The following is a 25,321-nucleotide window of genomic DNA, read 5'->3' as shown; positions in this document are numbered from 1 at the left end:
GATATAGATTGATAAAATATACATTAAATTGTTTAATATTTAGTACGATATTCCCGAACACACACATAAATAGTTCATATATACTCTCAAAATATAGATATTGTTTTAACTCCAGGCTATAATTAAATCACCTGGTACCATGTCGTGATATTAAGAATTTAATGAAGTTTATTTTTAATTACTAAACCGAGTTTATACTTTAAAATCGTGCAATAGTAAGCACAGTGTAATTAAACCCTTTTTCAAAACGGAAAAGGGTGCCCATTCATTTTATTGTTAAGTCCATTGTACTCAGAAACACTGGCACTTTACTTTCTTTTCACTTATTTACTGCAGTTTGGTTTAATACTGCTTTAATAGTAATTATTTAAAAACAAAAAGTAACAATACACTAAAAATTATCTACAAACTAGCTTTCGCCCGTGACTCCGACCGCGTATTTTTCAACATTATTCTATACATTTATGCCAAATTTGATGGAAATCCGTTTAACCGTTTAGGCTACAAACTCAAATAAACATCCAACCATCCATCCATACATCTAAACTTTCACATTTATAATATTAGTAAGAAGTAAGATATCTCAGCTGAAGTATCATTGAATATCAGTAAATAAATAAAAACAATGCCCTAATTTTTTATTAGATATTTCTGGTGTTAATCTTTTTGCCTTCAAATCTGTCCCTAACACATCACAAAGGAATGTCAAGTTCCTCTCTTAACAATGACATTTCGGTCACAACAAACAACGTTCATTATCTTCGAAGGAAATTATCTGGTTTTTAAATTGCGAAGGGAAAATAACTCTGCTCTTTGCGATCTTTTAAAGCTCATTACGTAACAGAGGGGACCACTCTTATTGAGTGAATCTCCCCAACTGTTTGACTTAAAACACAATCAACAATTTCCGCAGTCATATAAGAACATCTCTTACAGCAATTACAGCAATAAACCACGCATATACAAAGTTTAAAATTAATTATTACAGGATAAAAGAAATCATTCCCACGATAATTGTATGAATAATTAAACTTTTCACGGAGCGCCTGTGCGAAACATAAAAGCAATAATTACCATAACTTACGATTACGACATAATTGGCGAAACTATTTTAAAGTTAACGGCGCTGTAAAACAATTTATTAAACTAACGTAACGAGCCGTAGGACGAGGTTACAAGCATAATTACAGCACTGAGTGTATAATAAAATAAAATCAAGCTTAATGTGAAAGTGAAGGTCGAGCTAACGACTAGTTATAGAATATTCTCAGGCCGAACCAGTCGCTATACCCCTTTCTTCGTCGCGTGTTTACTTTTATCTTTATATTTTATCGAATGTGAGTTCATTACGCCAAATTATGGTCGTTGCATTGCAATTTTCAATCGCATGCTTCCTTGACGAGCGACTCCATTAACGTCCCTTGTATGTGCCTCCTATAAAATAATTATGAGAAAACAAAAACACACTATCTTTAAATTTAATGATAAAATCTTTGCAAATGATGGTTAAACAATAAACATAAAAACACGTGAGACAGGTATAACCTGGTAACGATTTAGGTTACGGTCCGCAAAGTATGAATTAGAAAGAATATTCAATTGTTTTCAACAAAAACTTCGCCTTAACCTTACTAGTATTATAAATGCGAAAGTTTACGTGGATGGATAGATGTTTGTTAGGGTTTGTAGTCTAAACGGCTGAAAGGATCTCGATGAAATTTGGCAAAGATGTAGAGGATAGTATGGAAGAATACATAGGCTGTTTACCTTGTTTTTTTTTTTAAATTCCACACGGACGGAGTTGCGGGTGCAAGCTAGTACATCATAATATCTTCTAGAATTCAGTTTTTGGTAACTTTTTAAATAATTTTCTTCCTTAACATTTTTATAGTTGTCACATGCATGCTGTTTGGTGGTCTTGAAGAAGACTGTTTATTATGGCCAATAAAATATAACCAACCTGTCATGTCGCTATGTACAGCTAAATAAAAAGTGGGTCAGACAATTTACGATGTCTCTCCCCTGCCCACCTCATTAGCGTAATACGGTCGTGTCATTTTTTATACCATTAAGTAACAAGACAAGTGGGACGTTCACGTAATAGCAAGTTATTACAACTACGAGGTACATTCATCGGGGCAATACAATGTACTAAATAAAAATGCTCTCTCGACCTAACTAGTTATTTTTTTATTTCCCGAAAAATATCTTAATTAGTATAAATTTAACCCTTACAAAAATTCCTAACGCAAAAAAGAAATTATCCAGTTAGAAAGGCAATTTAGGTTGAATCAAGTTTATTTGCCAAAGCAACAAAGAGCATAATTTATATGTTTTTCCTCGTTTTAAGTAACCTTCCAACTTTCCACTTTTGACCTCTAACGACCCGAGATTTGCATGATTATTAACGTTGGTTAATTAATTCTTTTTGAATATCTAATGACTTAAATAAGAACTTACAATTGTTGAGAATAATACAAACTTCATTATGAACATTTAGAAAAATCAATAAGGGCTTTCTAGCTTTTAAATAATATTCGATAATTTTCAATGCCTAAAAGGTTTACGTATCACATAAGTTGACAACTTTTGGCCAGAAGTAGCCTTAATTGATATAAATTAAGGAACAACGTAAGTCAGCAAACGACCCAGGCTAGGTTTACGGTGTGGTAGCTACCGCAAATGTACATATATTTTCGAAGTCTCTAATAGGTAGCCTCCCCTCTATAGATCCCTGTTAAGGAAAATATGCGATGAAGACGAACGAGCCATAGGTTTTTTTTTAACTTAACAAACCAGTTGCAATTTAACATTTAATTAATTATGATAAGTTATGACATGGATAAGTAATAAGTTGTAATACGAGTTATTCCAATTTAACAGCTCGGCTTTAGTTGTTCTCGTGACTTTTTCTTGGTGTAATTATCAAAAAAATTGTAATCATATGAAATTTTATTCACGTACTCTCCAATAAATTTAATAAGTGCTTGAGGCGTCGTCGGTGAGAACAAAAGAGGCGGCAATGGTTTTATGTCCTTAACGAGAATTGCATAATTATTTGACCCTTTAACGGTAGTGTTCTGTCCGTGCCGGAAACGTGCGAATATGTATGTATGTATGAAAGTGGTAATGGGGACGTGGGAGGAGGGGACGAGAGAAATCGACTGAATTCGACACTAACATACCACTAAACAAATGTAAAAAAACTATTTAATTGTTCAATATTATAAATGCGAAAGTTTGGATGGAAGGATAGATGATATTTATTAGAGTTTGTAGCCTTAGCGACTAAACGGATCTTGATGAAATTTAGCATATATGTGGAGGATAGCCTGGAAGCACACTTAGGCTACTCGCTTTTTTTTTAATTCGACGCGGATGGAGTCGCGGGCGAAAGCTAGTATGCTAATAATTGTTAAAAAGTATAGGGAAAAGAAGAAATAAAAAAAAATATCTCAAAACTAAGGGGGGGGGGGGTTGATAGGGGATGTCCTCAGTAGATAAATGTTACATTAAATAAAGGTGATGTAGTAGATAGTAGTAGATCCAGAGTTTTTTTACCTCTTACTTAGCGACTTTACCTCTCAAATGAAACATTTGAAAAAGTTAATTGTACCTCATAAGGAAATGTCAAAGCGAGCATTATAATGAAGGCGCATGTAGTTCACTCGTCCACCGCAGTGGGAGATACTTCGAAACAATTTGAACTGCGGTGCGTGGATGAGTGAAAATAACATTTCGGACATATCTTTCCCACGGGCGGGTCCATGGTTAAATTTGATACCATGATTTCAGTTATTTGTCGGATAATTACATAAAATATATTAAAAACGCCTCTAACATTGCACTTATCGGTAAATATTACATATTTTTAATTATAATAAAAAAATTGATTGAAATTGTTTATCGCAATATGTATAACACGTTAGTTTTCCGAATAAGACATTTTTAAATAAAATGTATAATGAAATCATGATTTACTTTTAGAAATACCTTGTCCGGGAAAAGCAAAATATATGGTTATTCTATTCGATGCGCAATTACAGTGGCGTCTCGTGTTTTTGCGCTGAGTAAATCGAGAGATAAACTTTGTGTGTACCGAGTGGAGACGGTCGTCACAATCATCGATTTTCCAAGCAACGAGCATTGTCGTTACATATAACGGTTACGATGTGGTAAGTTCTAAATGTACTACAATTTGTGTATATGCTTATGACAAACGTGTTAAATAACGAAAGTACACTACAAGCTATAGGATAACAATAATAACTTCATTAATAGACAGTTTATATCTCAAGCAAAGTTGCAATCACTTGCAGCATATTTCCTCGGGGAATCAATCTTACATTAAATAGGAACTAATCCATTATGATTCATAACCTCTTAGTGGAAAAGTGCTCTTAAGAATGAGCTGACTTCATTGTGTCGTTGACAAAGGCCACACAAAGCGGTACAAAGACGTCTTCAATTATTTCCGTTACATTATAACTCTATAAGCCCTATCCCACGGGCAGACTTGGGACCATCAAGTACTGTTAAGGTGAATTAAAGTGACATCTCGCAGTAACGGACCGACCGACAGTTTTTACCGTCCGTGTCTCACAGCGGTATTCGGAGTCTATCCTTGAATAGCTGATCAAAGTACACTTTTTCTCTGAAGCCTCAGTCCTGTTAGACGGAATTACAGACATTCTTGTTAAGGATTGTAGGCTAGATCACGTGTATGGGATGTTGAAGTGTTACGTACGAAATGTACGGTAAGTTGAAACGACTTTGCACTGAAAGAAAATATCAAGAGATATACGTCTTAAATTTATTTACATTCAGCATACAATCTAGTCAATTTTTGTCATTAAAAATTTATTAGATTTTCGCTATCAAAATTTTCTACCATAAGTCACACCTAAAGGTTTTCAAAGCATATGCTGTTGCACCTAAAAGTTCGTGGTCGTTTACTGTTGTTATGGCAAAATTCAAATTTTTAGACGACTCCAACTTAGTGGTGGATACACGTACCCACATTGACGTCCCATAGACTTAAAGTTGTATTACAGCGCGGTGTAATTGCGTATTCGCATAATGTTTACCTCCATGTAGGGGGTGCACGCTGAGCAGCAGACAAGGGTCGTCGCCGGGGTCGCGGCAGCAGTCGCGAACGTCGCGCGCGCTCGTCTGCGGCGTCACCGGCACTGCTGTCGCCGACCACCCCGCCCCGCTCTCGCACCACACGCGCACTATTATCTAAACAACAAACAAAATATACATCAATTATTTTTTTTAAACTTTCGAGAGATAATAATATAACTAATTTATTTAACGACTATCACTCACGACCTTTTCCGGTGACGGCACCGATTAATTACTCTTCCGACTAGTTAGACTTTAGGGTGAGTGTTATTGGGCATTATTTGAAGAGAAGATGATGGAATAGCCCTGAAGATGGCCCCCCGATTGGTCCGAAACTAGTCAGTGCCGCCACCGGAAAAATAGACGTGATTGATAGACGATAAATAATTAGTTATACATCAATTAACTTTAAAAAAAAACAGACCAATCCATTGTGTGGATTTCGCAAAAGGTGACATAACCAGAAGAGATTGACGACTGACATAATGGAAGATAGATTAACCTAGAGAGATAGACGAGATGATGATGACAAAAAAAAGAACTCAGACGTCTTTGTAACGGCGTCAATGAATTTAGAATATAACATTTTGTATGAGTAAGTTTTATTTTATGATCAATTTTAGTTATTTATCACGACATAGCTACAGACTTGATATATGTACTACTTTTAATAGCTTGATACTCGTATGAAGGAGTGACTCATGAATATTTAAATTCTTTGCAAAGAACTCCAATATACGACCTTAGTAGATCAAGAGGCTTAAGGGGCAAGTTTTAAACAAGTATAAAAGTAAAAACACATTTAAGTCAAAGGCTTTTAGCGAATTTTAACTTAAAAATTGGGTTAACATGTCGAGTTTCATATTATAGAAAAAGGATAACTTAAGCAAGCATAACATAACTTAAGCAAATAAAACATAAACAAACCTTACAAATCAAGAAAGTTAGTCTTAAATACGTTATAATATAACCTTAGGCTTAACTTCTGACAATCCATCCCTTATTTTAAATAGATAACAGTGTGATTTATCGAGGAAAGATTTGTATTTTTGTATGTATTCGATTGATAAAAACTACTGAGCCGATTTATGTTTCAAACTTTCAAAATCCACGCGGAGCAAGTCGCGCGCAACAGCTAGTAAGAAATACAAAGTAAATCGTTAGGCCTTTTTAGAAACCAGTTGTCTATTTCAAATACGATCACAACTTGCAAAACACGTTTGTTAAACCTTGCTCTATGTCAATATTTTTTTATGATTGATTCGTTATTCGAAAAAATAAAATTATGTAAAACCTGCGTATGTTTATGATTTCATTTAAAAACTATAATTAGTCTTTTTTTGGTTCGGGGATATTTTTATTCATAGAGCACAATTAAAATAATTTTGATTTGAATAATTGTGTATTAGTAAAGTTTTTTTTTTTTAAATAATAGTAAATTTATGTTCAGATGTCGAATTAATATAATCTATGAAGTGGATTGCCGTAAACATTTTTAAGTATAAAAGTATAAATAATTAAAATTAAATTCATAAAGGCAGAAAAGTCGACACCAGTCCGAGGTACAAGTTGGCAACAATGAGATCCCGACTGCCGCCTTCAAAGTAAATAGCGGTTGAAGTTTTCTAGGAAATTAAATTTGTAATTCTATGTTCCTACATTATCGTGTACCGTTCATCTTTATATAGAAATCTTGTATTATTCAGTTGGCCTATTAAATGTATATAGATTGTATTGCACTTTTAGTTTTTTTAATTTAAACTTCGTACTTTTTACATAGTGAGTGACATCAATGATGTGAAAAAATAACCTTTTTGTTATGTATAATATTATGTAAAACTCTATTACAATGGACCATAAGTAAAGCAATGAATTAATCTTTTTTTAAACAGCGAATATTTATTAGTGTTAAACGATTTAGGCGATTTTTCCAAATGCCAAAATTAACGTCATTGTTTACTTTAAAAGCGGAATCGTAATTAATTTGTCCAGATTAAGATAAGAGTTTTATCTTGAGTTTGGCAGTAAATTAAATCGTATTTGAATACCGCAGACGACTACACAAATTCCGTGGACGTTTCGGTTCCGAGAGCTTCGTTAGATTGAATATTTTGAATTCATTTACAATAATCGGAGTACATCCGAATGCTCGCGATAAATTTATCTTAATTGCTGGCGATTGGTGAAATCGATTCAATCGATATGTATATTCGCAATAGTTGAATACGATTTAATGAGTTACGAGTATCCTGAAGGTTGGCAGCCTTGTCGCCAATATATAAACAAATATTACAATTTTATTTTAATCAATTACTTCTTCAGTTTTGAATTTAAGTACATAATTTTCTAGTTATTTCATTCCGTTTTTTTTTTTAAATTTTTAAACACATTTAGTTAATACACCTTAGAAAGTCTCTATGGCTATTATGACTTATTCCTAAGTTTAGTCCTTTACCAACATGTTAGCGCATATGGGATATTAAAAACTAAATGATGAGTTTAAAGAAGTTCGCTTTCATGAATACACGCCCTTGACATGATTATGTTTATAACACGTAGAAACAGTTCGCGCAGGGCCTGTCAACTCGAAAGTGAAAGGAATACCGAAGAGGCGTTGTAAACTATTCCTTTCCCATGACTTAATGACCATTAACTTGATATTTACGACTTTAATGCTTTTATGGCTTTATTGTTAAACTTAATGATCCCTGATAATACTATAAAAGAGGAAAAGATATCATCACAGATGTTTAAACACTATTCAATTACGTTGCCAAGTTTTACCAACTTTTATTTTAATACAATCATACTTTTCATACTAATGTTATAAATGCGAAAGTTTAGAGGGATGGATGAATGTTTGTTCGAGTTTGTAGCCTAAACGGCTGAAAGGTTTTCGATGAAATTTGGTATAGATGTAGTGGATAGTCGGAGTCGCGGGCGAATGCTAATAACGAATAAATAAATGTATTTAGCGTTCTTCTATTTCACTAATTAAAGTGCCTAGATATAAAATCGTATTAGAATGTAACCAGTTTATTAGAAATTTGGTACGTATTATTACACTGGTTTATTCCTCCCTCCTTGCCTCGCCTCGGCTGCAAAAACAAAAGCCGAATTTTCTCGCTTTCAAGTAAATTCTCACATTTAAATAGTGTTTTTAACATTCACACGTCGAGGTAGATTACACTATTAACGTAGTGTTAAAGTTTCTAGTTTTTGTACACCCTACATTTAAGCCGAAAATTCTGTATTTGTGGTTATTTGAATAACATTTTCATTGCTTACAAATAAGTGATACCACATTAATATTTTCTTCTTGGTGGTCATGAAATACATAAATTAGTAAGTCTCGTTACCGTATAAAAATTAAACAATTTAACGACGGCAGCAGAATAAATTATGTCAAATTAGAATACATTAATGACAGTCTTAAAGTATTCAGAATGAACGCTGAAGACGGTTACTTAATTACGAATTTACAAACATTTTCATTGTTTTATTGGAAAATTTGGACACAAATAGAACTTTTTTCAGACATTATCTGGTATAGATTTTGATATCGTCTATACAAATGTATTGTTAGAGATTGGAAAAAATAGGAAATATGACAAAAGTCACAGCAAATCATGAGAAAAATTGTGCGAACTTTTACTTACTGTGATAAACACATAAGGTACAAATTCGATACCTAACATTGTTATACCCTTAGGTAACGAGCATCTTATGTCCTGTCAACACAATTTAAAGTACTAGAACATTTTTATATCCAGAGCCTCACGATGGAAAAATTACGAGACTAGTTCACAACGAACAAGAAAAATAGAAGTTGAACGCTAACGAGTTGCAAAACTATCTCTGGAAGTAACTCTGCGACCCCCCTAGAAGTGACGTCACCGAGGACAGGGGGTAGGCGACGTTGGAAAATCACATTATTACAACTTTAGCCCACAGTTAGATGTTGCGATTTTTCCTAACATTTTTGTATCCAAAATATACAGGAATATCAAGAGTTTAGCAGATACGTCAGATTGTATAATACACTCGTATTTGTGTTGTAATTACATGCTTTTAAAGTCTATATTTCAATGAATACTATCCTTTGCTAGCGATTTAAAATAATAAGAAATATAGCTTATGTTACTTACTGATAATGTAGCTTTTAAACGGTAAAAATATTTTTGAAATCGGCCCAGTACATTTTGAGTTATTTCAATACATACGAAAACCCAAAAATACCAATCTTTCTTCTTCATAATATTAGTATACGAGTAGATAGTATAGATTAGTTTATAAGGGACAAGTCCAATTCTGTTACTTTTGGCAAAAAAGGTTTCAAAGTCATGACGACTAAACATTACAAGCAACATTGGTGCTTTAAAATAGTTATAAGAAAGTGACAATCTATAGTATAGTCAATACCTCGGACATAGATGATATTTACGTATAACGTGTTCCCGAGTAAGTTGTTATTCTCACAGTTTTTACTAACAAATGTCCTACACTACAACTTCTCTAAATGGAAATGTATTTTTTTGTGTTCTAGATCTAAATAAAGGAAAAAGAGCACACTGGTTGGCATTCAATAAACGCTCTCGCTTCCTTTATTGCCTAGAAATACGTCCCTAGCAGCTGCGAACTTTGCAGATGTTTGCGTAATTATTTCAAGGGGTGAATGGCATTAAAGCAACCATTGTTTAATTGTGTAAGGATTATTCAAAGGTCCAACGTGTTGTGGATGTAAGGAAAGCGGTTACTTACCGGAATCATTTTTCGAGGACATGTGTGGTGACGCCTTACTACCGCTGTTTATCTGAAACGTGAAGATTTTTATTTTAATACTTAATAAATGATCTAAAATATATGTATCAATGAAATTTGGCATGGATGTAGATGATAAGACATAAATTACTATTTTTTTTTATTCTTAATTAATAATTTTACGTAGACGAAGTCTCGAGCGAAAGCATAATACAAATAAAAATGAACAAACAAATAATGAATTTAAAAGACGTTGTAAGGGATGGCGGCGGTGCAGCAAAATAAAACTCAAGTTTTTCAAAAAAATGGGCGTGCACAGTTCGTTCGCCGGTCGATGTACAAGTTATATGCCGACCACCCTCAAATTTCACTTTATTTTTTTCACTTAAAAACTACCAACTGTTTTTACATGTACCTCGGTAGAAATTAGTAGTTTATATTTAACAAAAATAATAAAATAAAAATATTATAAAAATACCATAAAAAGGCTTTTAAAATTCTATCATCAACAGACGTCTATAAATGCTTTGATAACTCTTTGTTGTCAAGACAACAAAACAATTTCCAATTGCAAACAAAGCAAAATTTGGCCTCAATATAATAGTAATAAAGTTGTCAGTTAAAATTAGGTCAACAATTTTTTGGTGTAAGTTTGACTTAACTCGACTTCGCAAAGTAGATAGTGACATAGAAATAACGTAAACATTGAAATGATTATGATCACGTATATATCAATCCACCAGGCACGTGTCCTGTCTATCTCAGTACGTGATGATTACGTTCTTAGTTATTTTATCAAGGTAAATGAGCCCTAGGGCCAATGTTCTGTAATATTTCCTTATCTTATTCTTTCGGTTATTCAGATGCTTAACTTGAATAACCAATTTAATCTAATGAAACGTGTCATTCGAAACTGAACGGACTGTTCATAAGCGATAATCGTTCATTTGTAAATATAAAGATCTGTTTTTTTTGTTTTTATCATTCGCTTCGGAATGCGCCATATTAAAACTTATTGACCATCAGAAGCCTAATATTAGTCATTTTCCATTCCCATCATTTTTATTTTACGAAAAAAATGGGAAGGGAAGGTGTATTTGACGGAGGAGAAGACGCTTAGGAAGAATATCCTCTTTATATGCGTTTCCTACTCCGTTGATTAAGAGTAGGCAACGCATCTGCAATTGCGGATGTACCTATATGAGCAGCGATCGCTTCGCTTTCTCGGCGAATTCAGGTTACCGCTAGCTCTTTTGCCACTTTATAGTATAAAAAATAGAAAACCAAGTTAACGTTAAAGTGTACATAGTACTTCTAAAACTAAAGGAAATTTATCTTGCTCGTTAAACAACAAATCCTTGCATTCGCTTCCTTAAGAGTATTGTAGAGCGGATATCTTTCAGTGCTTTTCTTTGAAAAAAGATCATGAGAATCGTGCTCTTCACTAAGATTGCTCTAAGCTTGGATTTTAAACAAGAACTTTTAAAAGTACGTAACTTTTCTTTTAAAAGATAAAATAAACTTTTTTACTATTAGAATAGCGTTATCTTGTGGCGAAACAAGTTAATATATTATCTTTACAAAATGTTCAGATAATATTTTGCTATTACTTTTTTTGCTAACAAATTAAATTAAATTAGACTTTAAATTAGCAAACTCTTACAAACGGTACTTCCGAAATGTTAGTGAGAGGTATTTCCAGTCCCACCCTCGACCGTGGCTCATTGTATGCAAATCAGCCCGCCGCTACCAAATATTTCACGCGGGCTTTGCCACGGACGACGTTACGCGACCCCGGGGCTATCCGAGGACACGCCACTACCAATTTGTCCCTTCCGAGTCGACGCTTTTGTCGTGTGGGCGTCACAATAAACATTTTCTGTGTCGCCCCCGTTGTCTAGTGATGTATAAACGCTTCGAAATGTGGCCCATTAAGTGCTGACCCTTTGACGATTACTATGGTAATGATTTGCCATTTACTATGAGCACTGTTTGATATACAGAGTGAATTAATTTTACAGTATTCGCATTACAATAAAGGGTCCTAGTGTTTCTATTGTTACTACGTTTTATTGTGCCAATATCATTGAGACGAATCGCTTTAGTGCGAAGCATCATTGTCATTCAGACTTCGAAGGCAATTTGTAGGATCGCAGGCGTGTCCGTAACAGGCGCTGCATTCACCGTCTGCAATTCTGAGCCGCCGTATATTTAGAACATAATGCGCTTCGATTCTCAACTTTCTGTTAAATATTTCACTCATGTATACAAGTCTAATACGATTCAATCTTAATAAATCGAAATAGATGTGAATGCTAAGGTATTGAGATTCTATTGAAATGCATTTTAGTAAGATTTTATTTTTATCCAATCCTTAAATCTATAAATAATCTATGTAGAACACTTACTTAATTACATATTTCATAGTCTCTAATCACGTTTTCTCGAAACAAGATGTAAAGAAAAATACCTTTATTTAACCTTTAATATCGATAAAAATTTACTGAACTAGTTTAGAGAAAACTTAGTGATACTTTGATTTTATTGTGTTGGTAATATTATACTAGCTTTCTCCCGCGACTCCGTCCTCGTGAAATTAAAAAAGTGGGTAGTCTATGTGTTCTTCCACACTTGCCTATCTATATCTATACCAAATTTCATCGAAATCCGTTCAACCGTTTAGGCTACAAACTTTAACAAACATCCATCCAACCAATCCACCACCTAAACATCCATCCAAACAATCCAACACCAATCCGTTCATCTAAACTTTCGCATTTATAATATTAGTATGATATTTTGCTACAAAAATCTCCTTCAATTTAGAATTAATACTATCTACAGTGTTGTTTATCCTATTCAGTATTCTTAAGATAGATGATACAAATGACACATGTATAAGTCTCTTGTCATTGTTCCTCCCGGCTGCAAGTCGTATAACTTTATGAATATTTAGCGTCGCAGAACTATTCCTTGGGTACTAATGCGCGGCGAGGGATCGAAAGCTGCGCTCTTTGAATGAACCTTAATTGCAAATGCATTTGAATATTTATACGTTCAGACTGTAAACGACTGCGCTCTCAGGAGACAAACGTTTCTCAGTTATCTATTACTATTTCCAGTTTCTACTTATAAATTGACTTTTATCAAAGGAATTGAATAACTTCATTAGACTACAGAATTGAATAGTTTCGCATTTTTTACAAATAGTAAGCATTTCAAATACACACACAAACATACATACACACACAAACACACACGCCCACAAACACAGACATGTGATATATACAAATAAACAACACTCCTACGCCCAAAAAAGTGTATATAATTCTACTATTTCTTTTTTTTGTCATAATAATAACACTCTTAATTTAATGATTTTCTTTGTTTTTTTTTAGGCACTTATCTATTGATTTCACATTTTAAAGTAAATATAATTAAGACCAGATTTTAAGAATAAAGTAATTTCTTTGCGGTAGAGCGTGAGACCTACGAGAACGGCTTATTGATGCGTTCTTTCGGGATGTTTTCCTTCCCCACGATACTTAAATCCTTGTACTTGTATGGAGCTTAGCCCTTTGTCACAATGTAACTTAAGTGCGGTTTTATTTTAAATAGTATATCTTCAAAATACAGGTTTACTAAGAAATTAAAATAACTTCAGAAACTCTGGTAATATTTTTTTTATTTAGAACTACATAGCTGCTAAATTCAGATACGTTTTATCAATACAATTTCTAAGGTTTAATAACGATATTTTAATCAAATTATGCTTTTTTTAAACAAAAGCAAACTCAAATCCTTGCGTTAAATTATGAAAACTAAACATGTTTTAACGATTATTTTTATTTATGCTACACTAATTATAGAAAATAATCATATATCATGTATTTATAATGCGTCTATTGTAACAATAGTGCCCGTCTGTGAATGGTGCGCTAGAACATAACGGTACGGACTTGCATCCGTTTGTATGTAAATGTAACGACAATTTCACCCTGCAAAAATTTCTATATAGTATTCAATTTCAAATACAAAATTTACTTCCATTGAGACTGCAAATTGTTATGGCCAATGAAATAAGTTAATACGATATAGGTTTAAAATTTAGCAAAATAATTTCATTCTAAATTATATTTTTACAATTAGGACCAGCTAAATTTATCATTACTACATTTTCTTTTGTTCATACAACAATAAAATCACTGCCATTATCTTGTAATGCTTATTAACAACTACCTTTAGCCCGCGACTTTGTCTTCGAGCTTTAAAAATTTCCTAAGTAGTCGTGTGTTCTTCTAGACTATAATCTACATCTATGCCTTTGATTGAAAATGAATCTCCACAAAACAAACATATATAAGATGGTATGTTTAAGGATAAAGAATCGTAAAATAGCTGTGTATACAGGGTGGTTCGTGACCGGCCGCCCAATGTACAGTCGGTACAGCCAGCATGCGGTGGATGGGTCCCGGCACTTACGTACAATCATACTGTCAAGCCGTCCGTCTGTCCCGCACGCCCCGTGGGAATCTCCCAATCACAAAATACTAGAAAGCGCTCTTTTAAACACCCTTTTTCCAAAATAAGAACTAAAAACGTTTGCATACACTTTTGTAAACGTGTGTTTCTATTGTACTTAAAAACTGCAATGTATGTAAAAACATATGATATATCTTTTATCTCAAAGAGAATAGTAAGGATTACTATATGTTTATGCATGTGGTTAAGCAGTATAAACCTACAGTTAAGTGTAAATAACAATTTGTCTCTATGTAAGATACTAAGGTAATAATATTTTCAGGTTCCGATATTTCTTAAGAAGAATATTGAAGTTTGAAATTGAAGAAAATTTAAAAGTAGCGCCAGAGGTGAATTAATTGAGAAGCAAAATGTTATGCGACGAGAGGATGGAAACATAAACCAGAAGGTAGAGGAAGACCACAGAAAGAACGTATTGTGTGAAAGAGGATATGCTAAAGAAGGGAGTGGATTCAGATACGACGGCTGATAAAAATGTACGTAATAGCAGCACGAACTGTGCCGACCCTTCGTAGGGATAAAGGCAAGTTGATGATAATTCAATAAATGTTGAAGACCAATGTATTTCGTAAATTTTTTTCACTATTGATTGTTTTAAGATAGCTTTTCATATAATAATTGAAAAGCTGGTACTCATGGACGCCGGAATTTAGAATTCTTATGCATTCAAATTAGTTATAACAGACATGTTATTAAGCTGACAGTTATTGTTATTATTTACTGTTGCATTTAGTCCAACTGAATCCTATTAGTGTCAACAAGGGAAGGAAATAGAAAGCCATTATTTAACTTATCAACTGCCTATTGTTAAGGCTTTTGTCCTGAGTGTTAGATAGTTTGAATAAGATAAAGACCTAAGTTTAATTCAAAGGTACAGTACAATTAGTAAAAGTTTTGAGTACTACCAGTGATAAAAATCTTAAAATGAAATGTAATTTATACGCAATCAAAAAGACAAGTAAATGAAGAGAAACCTTTTTAATTAAAAAATAACTTAAGTATTTTAGTTACAGAAGTCAACTTAACAGTGACCTTCATAATAAAATGGTTAAACTAAATTAAAATCACTAAGCAGTGAAACCATTTTATTTCTTTACTCTAATTGCGAAACAGCCAGTAGATTTCTATTTCATTTGTTTGGATAATTGTTATTGATATTTAAAAAATAGGAACAGACAACTGGCAGTTAAGAAAAAAAATAAAACAAAAAAAGGAAAATATTAACAGAACGATTCTTGTCACATATTCAATGAGACACAATGATTCCAGTTTGAAGTGGACACGGTGAGTTTTTTGCGATGAAATTTTCAATATGTCTACGTCCATTGAATATGAGTGCTTAAAGCAACGTAGCGACGGGTCGAGTGGCTTGTATTGCTAATTGAGGAAATAGTCAAAAACAGATCCAAGGCCTTATATCGCCAGATGAAGGCAAAAAGCGCGAGGTCAAGGTACTGGTGACTGGTAATGTGAGAAGTCGAAAGAAAAACAAGAACAAAGAACAATTGTACAAATGGATTTCTGAATTTGTTTAGGCGTTCGTTAACCTAAAAACATATACCTATTATGTTATTATGTGTATTATTGTGTTAATCATAGTTAAAAACTTTAGATGTAAAGATGAGCGAGTAAGATCCAAGGAAAGAAAATTTGTATTTTAAATTGAAAATCTTGATCATAAATCTTTGTAAAAATAATACAAAACAAAATAAAAGAAACAGACATCCCTTAAATCAATTCATCATCATCATCATCTCCCCTGCCTTACCCTACTCCCGTATGGTCGGCGCACCGGGCTTTCGTCCTCCAAAGCACTCTATCATCCATCATCTCAGTCATCACTCCCTTCTTGATCATATCACCTTTCACGCAATCCATCCATCTCTTTCTAGGTCTACCTCTACCGATGTACCCCTCCACATTCATAAGCCCCTTAAATCAATTGGTACAATAAAATGACGCATGTAAAATATCACAAAAAGTAAACTAACTTCAACTAAATTAACCTTTGAATTGAAAGACAAAAGATGAAAGAGAACATTACATTAATTAATGGTGTTAAACTTGTCACCAATTCTACAATATTTATTACCATAATTCTAAATATCTCTAAATACAGACTAATGACACTTAATTAAATATTATAACCGACTTGTCACGATTCCATACAAAGCATCATTGTTAATTCGGCACAAAACGAACAAACACATCGGTGCCGACATCATCGGCCTTCGAGATAAAATCCGAGCTCGACTATCGTGTCTGTTGAATGGAACGCAAAAACTCACATTACGAATCTTATTGTATACGAAGCAAGACGTTACCTTGAGGACAAGCAAAACGACCAACAGAAGATGAACTGTCTCGAAGGACAGATCGCGAGCTCATGGCTTACGATCGCGAGACGAAATGAAAAAGGTCAAAATAAATTGGTGCGGCGCTAACCGAACTTTAGTCTCCCACAAACCTATTGTAGGAACCGGTTCTAAAGAATCCGCCTTGCGTCAGTCAGCCACGTGTAAATATTTTAATTGATGATATGCGGAAGACAAAAAGGCCGCGATTACTATCGCGTTTCTAACTTCGACCGAGGTTTGAATTCCATTCAAGTGTTAAACCTCTATTCAAATGAAATAGTAAAACATTTTACATTGACACGTATTCGCTTTCAGTGGTAAAAAGAGAGAGAATAAAAGCCAACATGTTGTTAGTCGGTTGGATTTAGAATTAAAGAGATGTTATTTTGTTTCCACTGAAATTAAAATTTGAGAAATCCGCTAATGTTTTTTTTTTTTAAATAAAAAAATATTTTATAAATTTCCTTCTGCTCCCTTGTAATCAAAAATCTAAAACTAATGCTACGAAATAAGTCACCTCTACTTTCAGTTTGCCGGAACACGCTGTATACTTAAAATACGTAATCAATTCATTGAATTTTAATTTATTTTGGTCAATAAAAGATAAGTTTTATAGTCGAGTGATATGGATAGTGTTACATAAACAGCACCTGTGCTAGCCACTACTCCAGCGGAGAATAAATTGAAATGTCAGTGGTCATATCGAGCCCGCGACGGGTTTCAGAAACGTACATAAAATACGTTACACCTGTTCTAAATTGAAAACTACGCGTTTGAATATTCAGATATGTCATTATTGAATGTAAATCCGTAGTAAGTTTTCTTTAAAACATTTGAACACAAGTCGAGATTAAACTTCGAACTTATGAAACCTTAGGGCCTTACCATTAGAACTTACACAGTGTTTCAAATACATTTTAGTTTAAACATTATGTACTTGAATGTAAACTAATCAATAACACATTTTCACTTACATTTTTAGTCATAACTTGATCTTATTACATTTTAAAATTTTATAAATTTCTAGTTGTTCCCGTGCGGCTTCATCCGCATGGCATTACCAAGGCATTACAAAATAATTATTTTATTGTTTACATTTGTCAAATTCTCAATTGCAAATGTCAAAATTACCATTACCATAATAACCTTGCTTCCTTAATGTTGGCTGCTCGTAGTTTAGCCCTTTCTCATACGATGGTTTTTTCAATTTACTTACCCACTAGGTTTATTAACGTGAAAATATATAGCTTAAAGCGTGTCGTAAGTGTAGAACTTTTCATTAAAGATAGGATTAATCAAAAGTATGTTTTGATTGCTGACATTTTACGCCATAAAGTAGTGTGTTTACGCTTTATTATATTAGTATACTATAGATAGATAAATCTTTTTAAGAAAATTTAGATGAATGTTTGTTAGAATCTTCCGACTAAATGGCTAGTCGGATCTCGATGAAATTTGACACAGATTTAGCGCATATTCTGGAAGAACACATAGGCTATTTACTTTGTTTTTTTTTATTCCACGCGGACGGAGTCGCGGAAGAAAGCTACAACCAAATACATTTTCTGGCACAGTTCTGTTAAAAAGCAAACCAACAATTGGCAAAGTTCACAAGACTCGTGCTGTATTCCATCTCAGTAAAGTGTTCAAATCTCATCGCTTCTCTGAAGCAATCGCGGCGACGGTCTTTTCAAATTCTGATCACGTTTTCTTTATCCAGTTTTGTATAACAAACAATTGAAAGATAGAGAACGAAACTAATTCTTATATCTTGCATTCTACTATGTATAGTTACATTTATTTATTTCAATAGAACATAAACTTAACTTAATTTACATTAAATGTAAATTTTCTTATTATTATGTAACTTACAATAATTGTAACATTAAATGAATTACTAAACGATTACGTTTAATTCGATCAGAATACATTTCCTCGTTCAATTTCCGTCTTTAAGTTAACGTGCCTTATCACAAGTTCCTATCGCAAAGAAACGTGGGTAAACGAGCCCGTTGTTTCTAAGATAAAGTTCTCATTTGCTTTCGAATTATTATGTGTTAACTTCATACTTACATGTAAATTATTTAAAAAAACATACAGATATTGGTACAAGAACCTAACTGTTTCCTTTTGTTTTAGCAAATCTTAGCGACTCTTCGATAAGAGCGGGCCCACACCTTTGATTAAACTATTGCACAGCTGTTATGCAAATGTTGATTTTCAATTGTTTCGCAACCCATTCAACTTTTTAGTTGCACGACTAAATATCGAGTAGTGTGCTCTATATAAGCTCATACGGATCAAAGCGCGACTAAACAGTTTTGCGATAGTATAGTCAATCGTGAGTGCGCTCTAATATTTTATTTATAATATAGTTTTAAAATGGTCGACACGTTAAGTGCCTCTACAATTTTTTCATATCAAAGTTAATTAAGAACATGTTAATGTAGAGAAAATATAGGATTTTCTAAGCAACTCTAAGATATGCCTAGTGTTTACACGATTAAAATACGTGACACTTCCAGTGACTTACATCAGTGGCGTCAAGGTGCTCTATTGCATTGCAATATCAGAGTTGGAACATGCAGTAAATCTGTCAACGTACAAATTACAAGCGCGAGAACTTCATAAGGCGTGTTGAGATGCGAGTCGTGTGCGGCGAGCGTCATGACCTCAGCCTGAGGTATCCAACCACCCTTTACCTTTAACTATTTGTTAGTAAACTCATATAAAAGCGCTGATACCATAGACTAGATTTAGACTTTCAGGATGCCTGACTGAAGCATGGGGTTGTGGGGATCACAATTTTATTCTTTCTCATGATCTTCGTCTCCAACTGCTTGACAACCGTTTAAACTTTAAACAACCTTCTACCTCTTATGTTTCAATGTTATTTCGCGAACCACTACCATTGTTGTCAATATTAATATTATATTCTAATTATTATTTATTATTGGCTTTTTGACTGAGATGACGGATGATAGAGTTATTTGAAGGACGAAAACCCGGTGCGCCGACCCTACGGGAGTAGGATAAGGCAGGGGAGATGATGATGATTTATATTGGCTTTGAAACTGTATGGTCCTTGTACACTTCAATTTTATTATTAGGTAACTCTCTAAAATAAAATTTCTTTGCCTGCTCTTGAAGAATGTTAGTTGGTATGACCCTAAACGTGTTTTGAAAATACAATGAAATACTCATTCCCAAACGACTCATAAAACATTTCTATTCCATTGCAATATAGAAAAAATGATTTTCAAAAAGGGAAAACATAAATAACGTATACGTGTAGACACCTCGTTATGGCGTTCCTGGCATACGGCATAAGCGCGTGCAATATTTCCTCATCTACCCGCCAAATAGACAGGCTCGTGACAACAGGACCTAATATTTCATAGCAACCGCCATATTGCTTTAGATTAGCTCGCTATGGTAGCTGTGACCAAATTTGCTAAACTTAAATACATTGCTGTAATTCTATCTATTTAAATACCATAATAAAATATATGACAAACTGGCACGTGTAATAAACAGAAATTGCAATCGTTGACTAAAATTTGACGTTAGATTACTAATGTTCATGTTACGAAAGAATTAAAAAGCAAAGAGATAAATAAGAATAAAAATATAAGAAGAAATAATACAGAATGTTGCTAGACAAAATTATTTGTGTCGCGTATTTACTTGATGTGTTGGTGACCTTTGGGATGTGCTCCATCTGCAAATGACTGACGCCGGAAGTGACATGGTCTATTATTCACTATACTCGTAACATACAACAAACTAACATTTTTATATGTACGTAAAACTTACCGCTTTAAAACAAACACAGTATTTAAGTAAGTTATTTTAACAACTAAAAAAATAATAAAAGATGGCAATATCGGATCAAAGATAAAAACTAGCTAAAACAATAATTATATTAACAATATCTGAACAATATTAGAGCAAAAATCTAGTTGAAGAACTTGACTAGGGTAATATCTTATTCCATACGCTTCTTTCATACTTCTTATTTCAGACACTTCGGTGCCAAACCACTTTTTGTTATTACCATCCGCAGTATTACATGTAAATCAAGTATTATAGATAGAGGTCAAACGTGCAACGTATATCTTTATATTTCTTTCGTTAAATCTGTATTCATTGCTCAACAGATTGATTTAGAAATATTTATAGCTTGTGTGTAAAATAACATATAAATAGCCCATAATGTGCAGATTTACTATTCAAATGTATACCACGGCCTTCTCCAGGATTTCTTTTATTTTATATATTACGGTAACATTGTCGTTAATTTGTGACAAAATATTGTAGTTATTTAAGTACGTGATACTGGAATCTGATTCTTAGAATATTTCAGAAAAAAACAAATTGTAAGTTATTAAAATTATATCCAAAATCATTTTTATTCTAATACTAAGCGAACACAAACACACACAAACCTGGTAGCTAGATTTAATGAATTCACTGCCTCCTGTGATACAAGAGGCAGAGTCTCCAAAAAGTAATGTGGAACCATAAATACCCACTTCGTAGGCACAGGTTGGGGACTTTGTGCAATTTTGCACTTTCCCCACTAATCTGACTAAAATATTTTATCCGTACTTGGTCGTCAGGATATCCCAAAGTATAATTAAAAAATATAACAAACTAAAAGTAGGTAGTATATGAAGGCCGGGGAGTGGAGGTGTCACTTACGGCCAAACCTACTGGCATCGAATTACGTTGCTTGCGGTTTGCGATCGACTTTTAGCAAAAAGTATCGAGGGTATCAATTCGTCGTTGTTTTTCAACTGTCACCGCTTCTCAAAGTTTTGCTTACAAAATCAATAAGAGCAAAGTATATACTCGTAGGTCTATGCGATTTAAATGATCCTAATTTACTATTTTAATTTAGTTGTAAAATGCTTTAGCCCGCTATATACTTTCGACTGTTCAGTTAAAAGTTAGAACTGATAGTCTGTATAGTTTTATTATTAACAGATGCTTTTTTTTTATTTATCCTTTCGTTCGCTTCAAATTATCCATACAAAATTAATATGCTATATGTTCCTAAGTTCAATTATTTCGTCAATTGGTATTGTGATTTAAATTGTTTTTTGGGATGTGTTACCGTTAGTTAATCATTACCGAACTTGGTCAAAGTAATCCATCCTGGTAACATATCACGTGATTTAAGTGCCAACTACACGAAACTTCGTGATACTCTCAAATCGTCACTAGATGTCGTGACTTGCAAAAAAGTAGCATTAAATTACTTGCGTTCAATGCCATAAATTATTTGTATGTAATATACTGCGAATTACAAGTTTTTTTTAGATATCTTTTTTTAGTTAGACCAATGTTTGACCATGAACCAATCGCATGTTAAACAAACTGTCAAAACTAATAATATTTTTCCTTGGGATAATTAGATACGTAACCTTGAGACATCATGAGGCAACTGCATAAAAAATATTTAAAAACATGTTATCTAACCGTTCGTACCTAAACTAACTTCTTCTTTTTAATGTTCTATTTAAATTTTACTTTTAATTTTTCGTTGTAACTGGCACAAAAATGTACGTATAAAATGCAAAATATGTGTCTTCAAGAAGACCACAGACAACATATAATTCTAATACTACTTGATATACTGTTAATTGTACTATTTTGGCACTGCCAAATAAATTGTACTGTAATCCGATTAGGTGTGCCGTCGTTATATGCATGTATCCGTAGAACAATGCAAATACGTCGGTGAGAACGTGGCATTATCAGATTAAACTTTAACTCCCAGTTTATGTGTAACGTTGGGCGCGCCATTTACCGGCCGCAAGACTTTTGCAACAGGTACCGAACCCTGATACCTTTTCTTTGACCTTTTCTCGTACTACACCATTGTTAAGTAACTTTTGCATTTCAAAATAACTGTAATTTTAGTATCCACTGCAAAATAAGACACCGAGCGAAGTACGAAAAGATAAAAGACTTCCAATTGACGCGATCCTGTAATGTAACATGTTACACGGCGAGCATTGATACAAATAGTACGTACGTGTTGCAAAGAAACCAGAGATGATAAGCCGCTCGATGCAAATGTTACACCTCGTGTCATTAGACTGCATAACATCAGTCAGTACGCACCTTTAGTTAAGTCATTTCAACCCTAATTTATAATTTTACAACATAAATTCTCCGTTACTTACATTCGTCCTTTCAAGTTGGCCAAATTAGTACTAAATTTGTATCTTTTTTTTGCAGTTTGTACTTGTATGTGTAACACATGATCCCGCATTTAATTGGACACCCCGGTCGTAAGTTGAATAGCGTTCAGAGAGCGTTCAAATCTCGACAAAAGATCTGTTAGAAATCAGCTTTTCACGAGGTCAACGACACGTCCGTTCAGGATGTGCACAGACACAAAACGAGTGTAACACAAAAGACTCGGTGTCTCTGTACCGTACAATACACTGTTTTCAATCTCGCCGCAACATATAAAGGTATCATTTGCCGCTTGCCCCGGGTAAGGTTGCTAAGAAAAGTCAAATAAACTCTTTAATAGGGATGTGATATATCTAATAAAATTGATAACGAATATACCAACTCTACATAGAACTGAATAACGACAGAAAGATGATGAACATGGCTTAAAGTCGAAATCCCTAATACTTGTAAATAAAAAAAAAATTCTGAGTTCTATAAAAGTAGTCTTTGATGGCTATAACCTGAGTAATTGTTTATTCGCTAAAAAATCTATGAAAACTGAAGAGAAAATCAAACTTGTCTCAATTCTTCAAGTACTAATTTTCTACTGATTTTATACTATAAGACGTCGACCGATTCGCTTATCAGTTAGTAAGAACGTATAGACAGAAACAACAATAATGATATATTAAAAAATAAGCAACCCTGCAAACAAAGAAACCGCAGAGTATCGGTAATACAAGCAGCTGGATTTGTTGAAAAGAATTTTATATCTACGCAACTGTTCCCCAAAAACCTGACCACCCAGCGATCGGTGTTATAAAAATACTTCATGCAATTTTAGACGACAGTTTTATCTGAAATTGTGCAGTAAATGTGAATTTTACTGCGTTCTGATATCTATAATTAAGGTCGTATGTTTTAAAGCGAACTATAATAACGCAAAAAAACTAGATTTAGTTAAACATTTGTATAAATACTGTTTTACACTTTAATAATACAAGAGATGCAGCATTTTAATAATGCCGACAATAAATGTAAATATCTATTTAAAAAGGATACTAACTTTTATGACAATTTTATTACCAATAATAGTTATACAAGCGAATACTCAAAGGTCATTTAAATCAGCGTCTTGTGTAATAAATTCCCTTAGAATTTTGACGACTGCCTGATTGAAAGCCGCACTTACGTTGCGACGTGTTTATGATTCGTTTCAATATTAAACAGATGAAATTTAAGTTTCCATTTTATAGAAATTTTGTATAGGGTTCGCTAACTATGAAACTACTAGCTTTTGTCCAAGAAAAAGAAAAAGAAACAAAACTAAGTAGCCTGTATGCTCTTCCAGACTATGTTCTATACTACACGAAATTTAATAGAAATCTGGTCATCCGTTTAGGTAGCAATCTCTAAAACATCCATCCATCTAAACTTTCGCATTTATAATATTAAGATAAAAAAGATATTTAGAAATATGAAACAAAATACAAACGACACAAAAATGTAATTTAATTTCATAATAAAAGGTAAAATAGTATTTAATATCAAACAACAAACGTTACAAAAGTAAATATGTGAAATACTTGTATGAGAACTAGAGCCTTCCAGATATTTATTCTTTTATCCTTTACAAATATTGTACATGATATTTACTGTATAAGTCAATATAAAACAATTTCTAACATCTATCCAATTTTTCCTTCATTTATTTCTTTTGTAGCGTTATTTTCTAGGAAAGTACAATATGACAAGGGTACCGAAATCCTTTAAACCCGTTAAAAATTACTTAGTGAAATTACAAGAACATATTTTGCTATAATAATAACGAAACACAAAGAAGAGAACTACTGTGACTATAGAAACTGAGAGGATAAAGAATAGAAAAAACTATCAAAACTTTTACAGTTTTGCACAAGACAATGATATATAATTTACAATAGAATATTCGGAAACATCGATTTTAAGGCGTATTTTTAATATTCACATTTTTATGGTTCACACCGATATATAATTCTTGATTCAAAGGGTGAAGGCATTTCTTTGAAATAGAACCAAATAGAGCCACTGGTGTATCTATAGACTTGATATAAATAATACCGCTTGTTTGAGAACTTTATCTCGTCTGAGGAAATCTAAGACAGCGCGGGAGCTCGGTTGATCTCAATTTCACTTTGATCTCGTACAAATATGAAGCGAAGTTGTATAGTAGTTGGCAATATTTCTATCCTTCTGTCGACTGATTGCTCAAATGCTACAAAGGCACGTATAAAATGACGAACCAAGGCAGATTGTCATTTTGAATGCCATAAATAGCGACAGACACGTTGAAGTTCAACAAA

General features: G+C 33.3%; 1 protein-coding gene across 1 annotated transcript in view; it reads right to left on the bottom strand.

The window, feature by feature from the left end:
- Positions 1 to 25,321, bottom strand: part of LOC106101568 (apoptosis-stimulating of p53 protein 1) — a 174,441-nt gene that overhangs the window by 128,588 nt on the left and 20,532 nt on the right. Inside the window, exons 2-3 of the mRNA XM_013280835.1 lie at positions 9,889 to 9,940; positions 5,088 to 5,241 (exon numbers count right to left, since the gene is read on the bottom strand). Of these exons, the coding sequence (XP_013136289.1) occupies positions 5,088 to 5,241; positions 9,889 to 9,897 (163 nt within the window). The 5' untranslated portion in view covers positions 9,898 to 9,940. The remainder of the gene's footprint in view (positions 1 to 5,087; positions 5,242 to 9,888; positions 9,941 to 25,321) is intronic.

The sequence above is a fragment of the Papilio polytes genome, unplaced genomic scaffold (genome assembly GCF_000836215.1).
Source record: "Papilio polytes unplaced genomic scaffold, Ppol_1.0 DF823980.1, whole genome shotgun sequence".
In the NCBI taxonomy this organism is placed as follows: Eukaryota; Metazoa; Arthropoda; class Insecta; order Lepidoptera; family Papilionidae; genus Papilio; species Papilio polytes.
The sequence above is the reverse complement of the archived record's forward strand: the minus strand, read 5'-3'. Positions and strand labels throughout refer to the sequence as shown.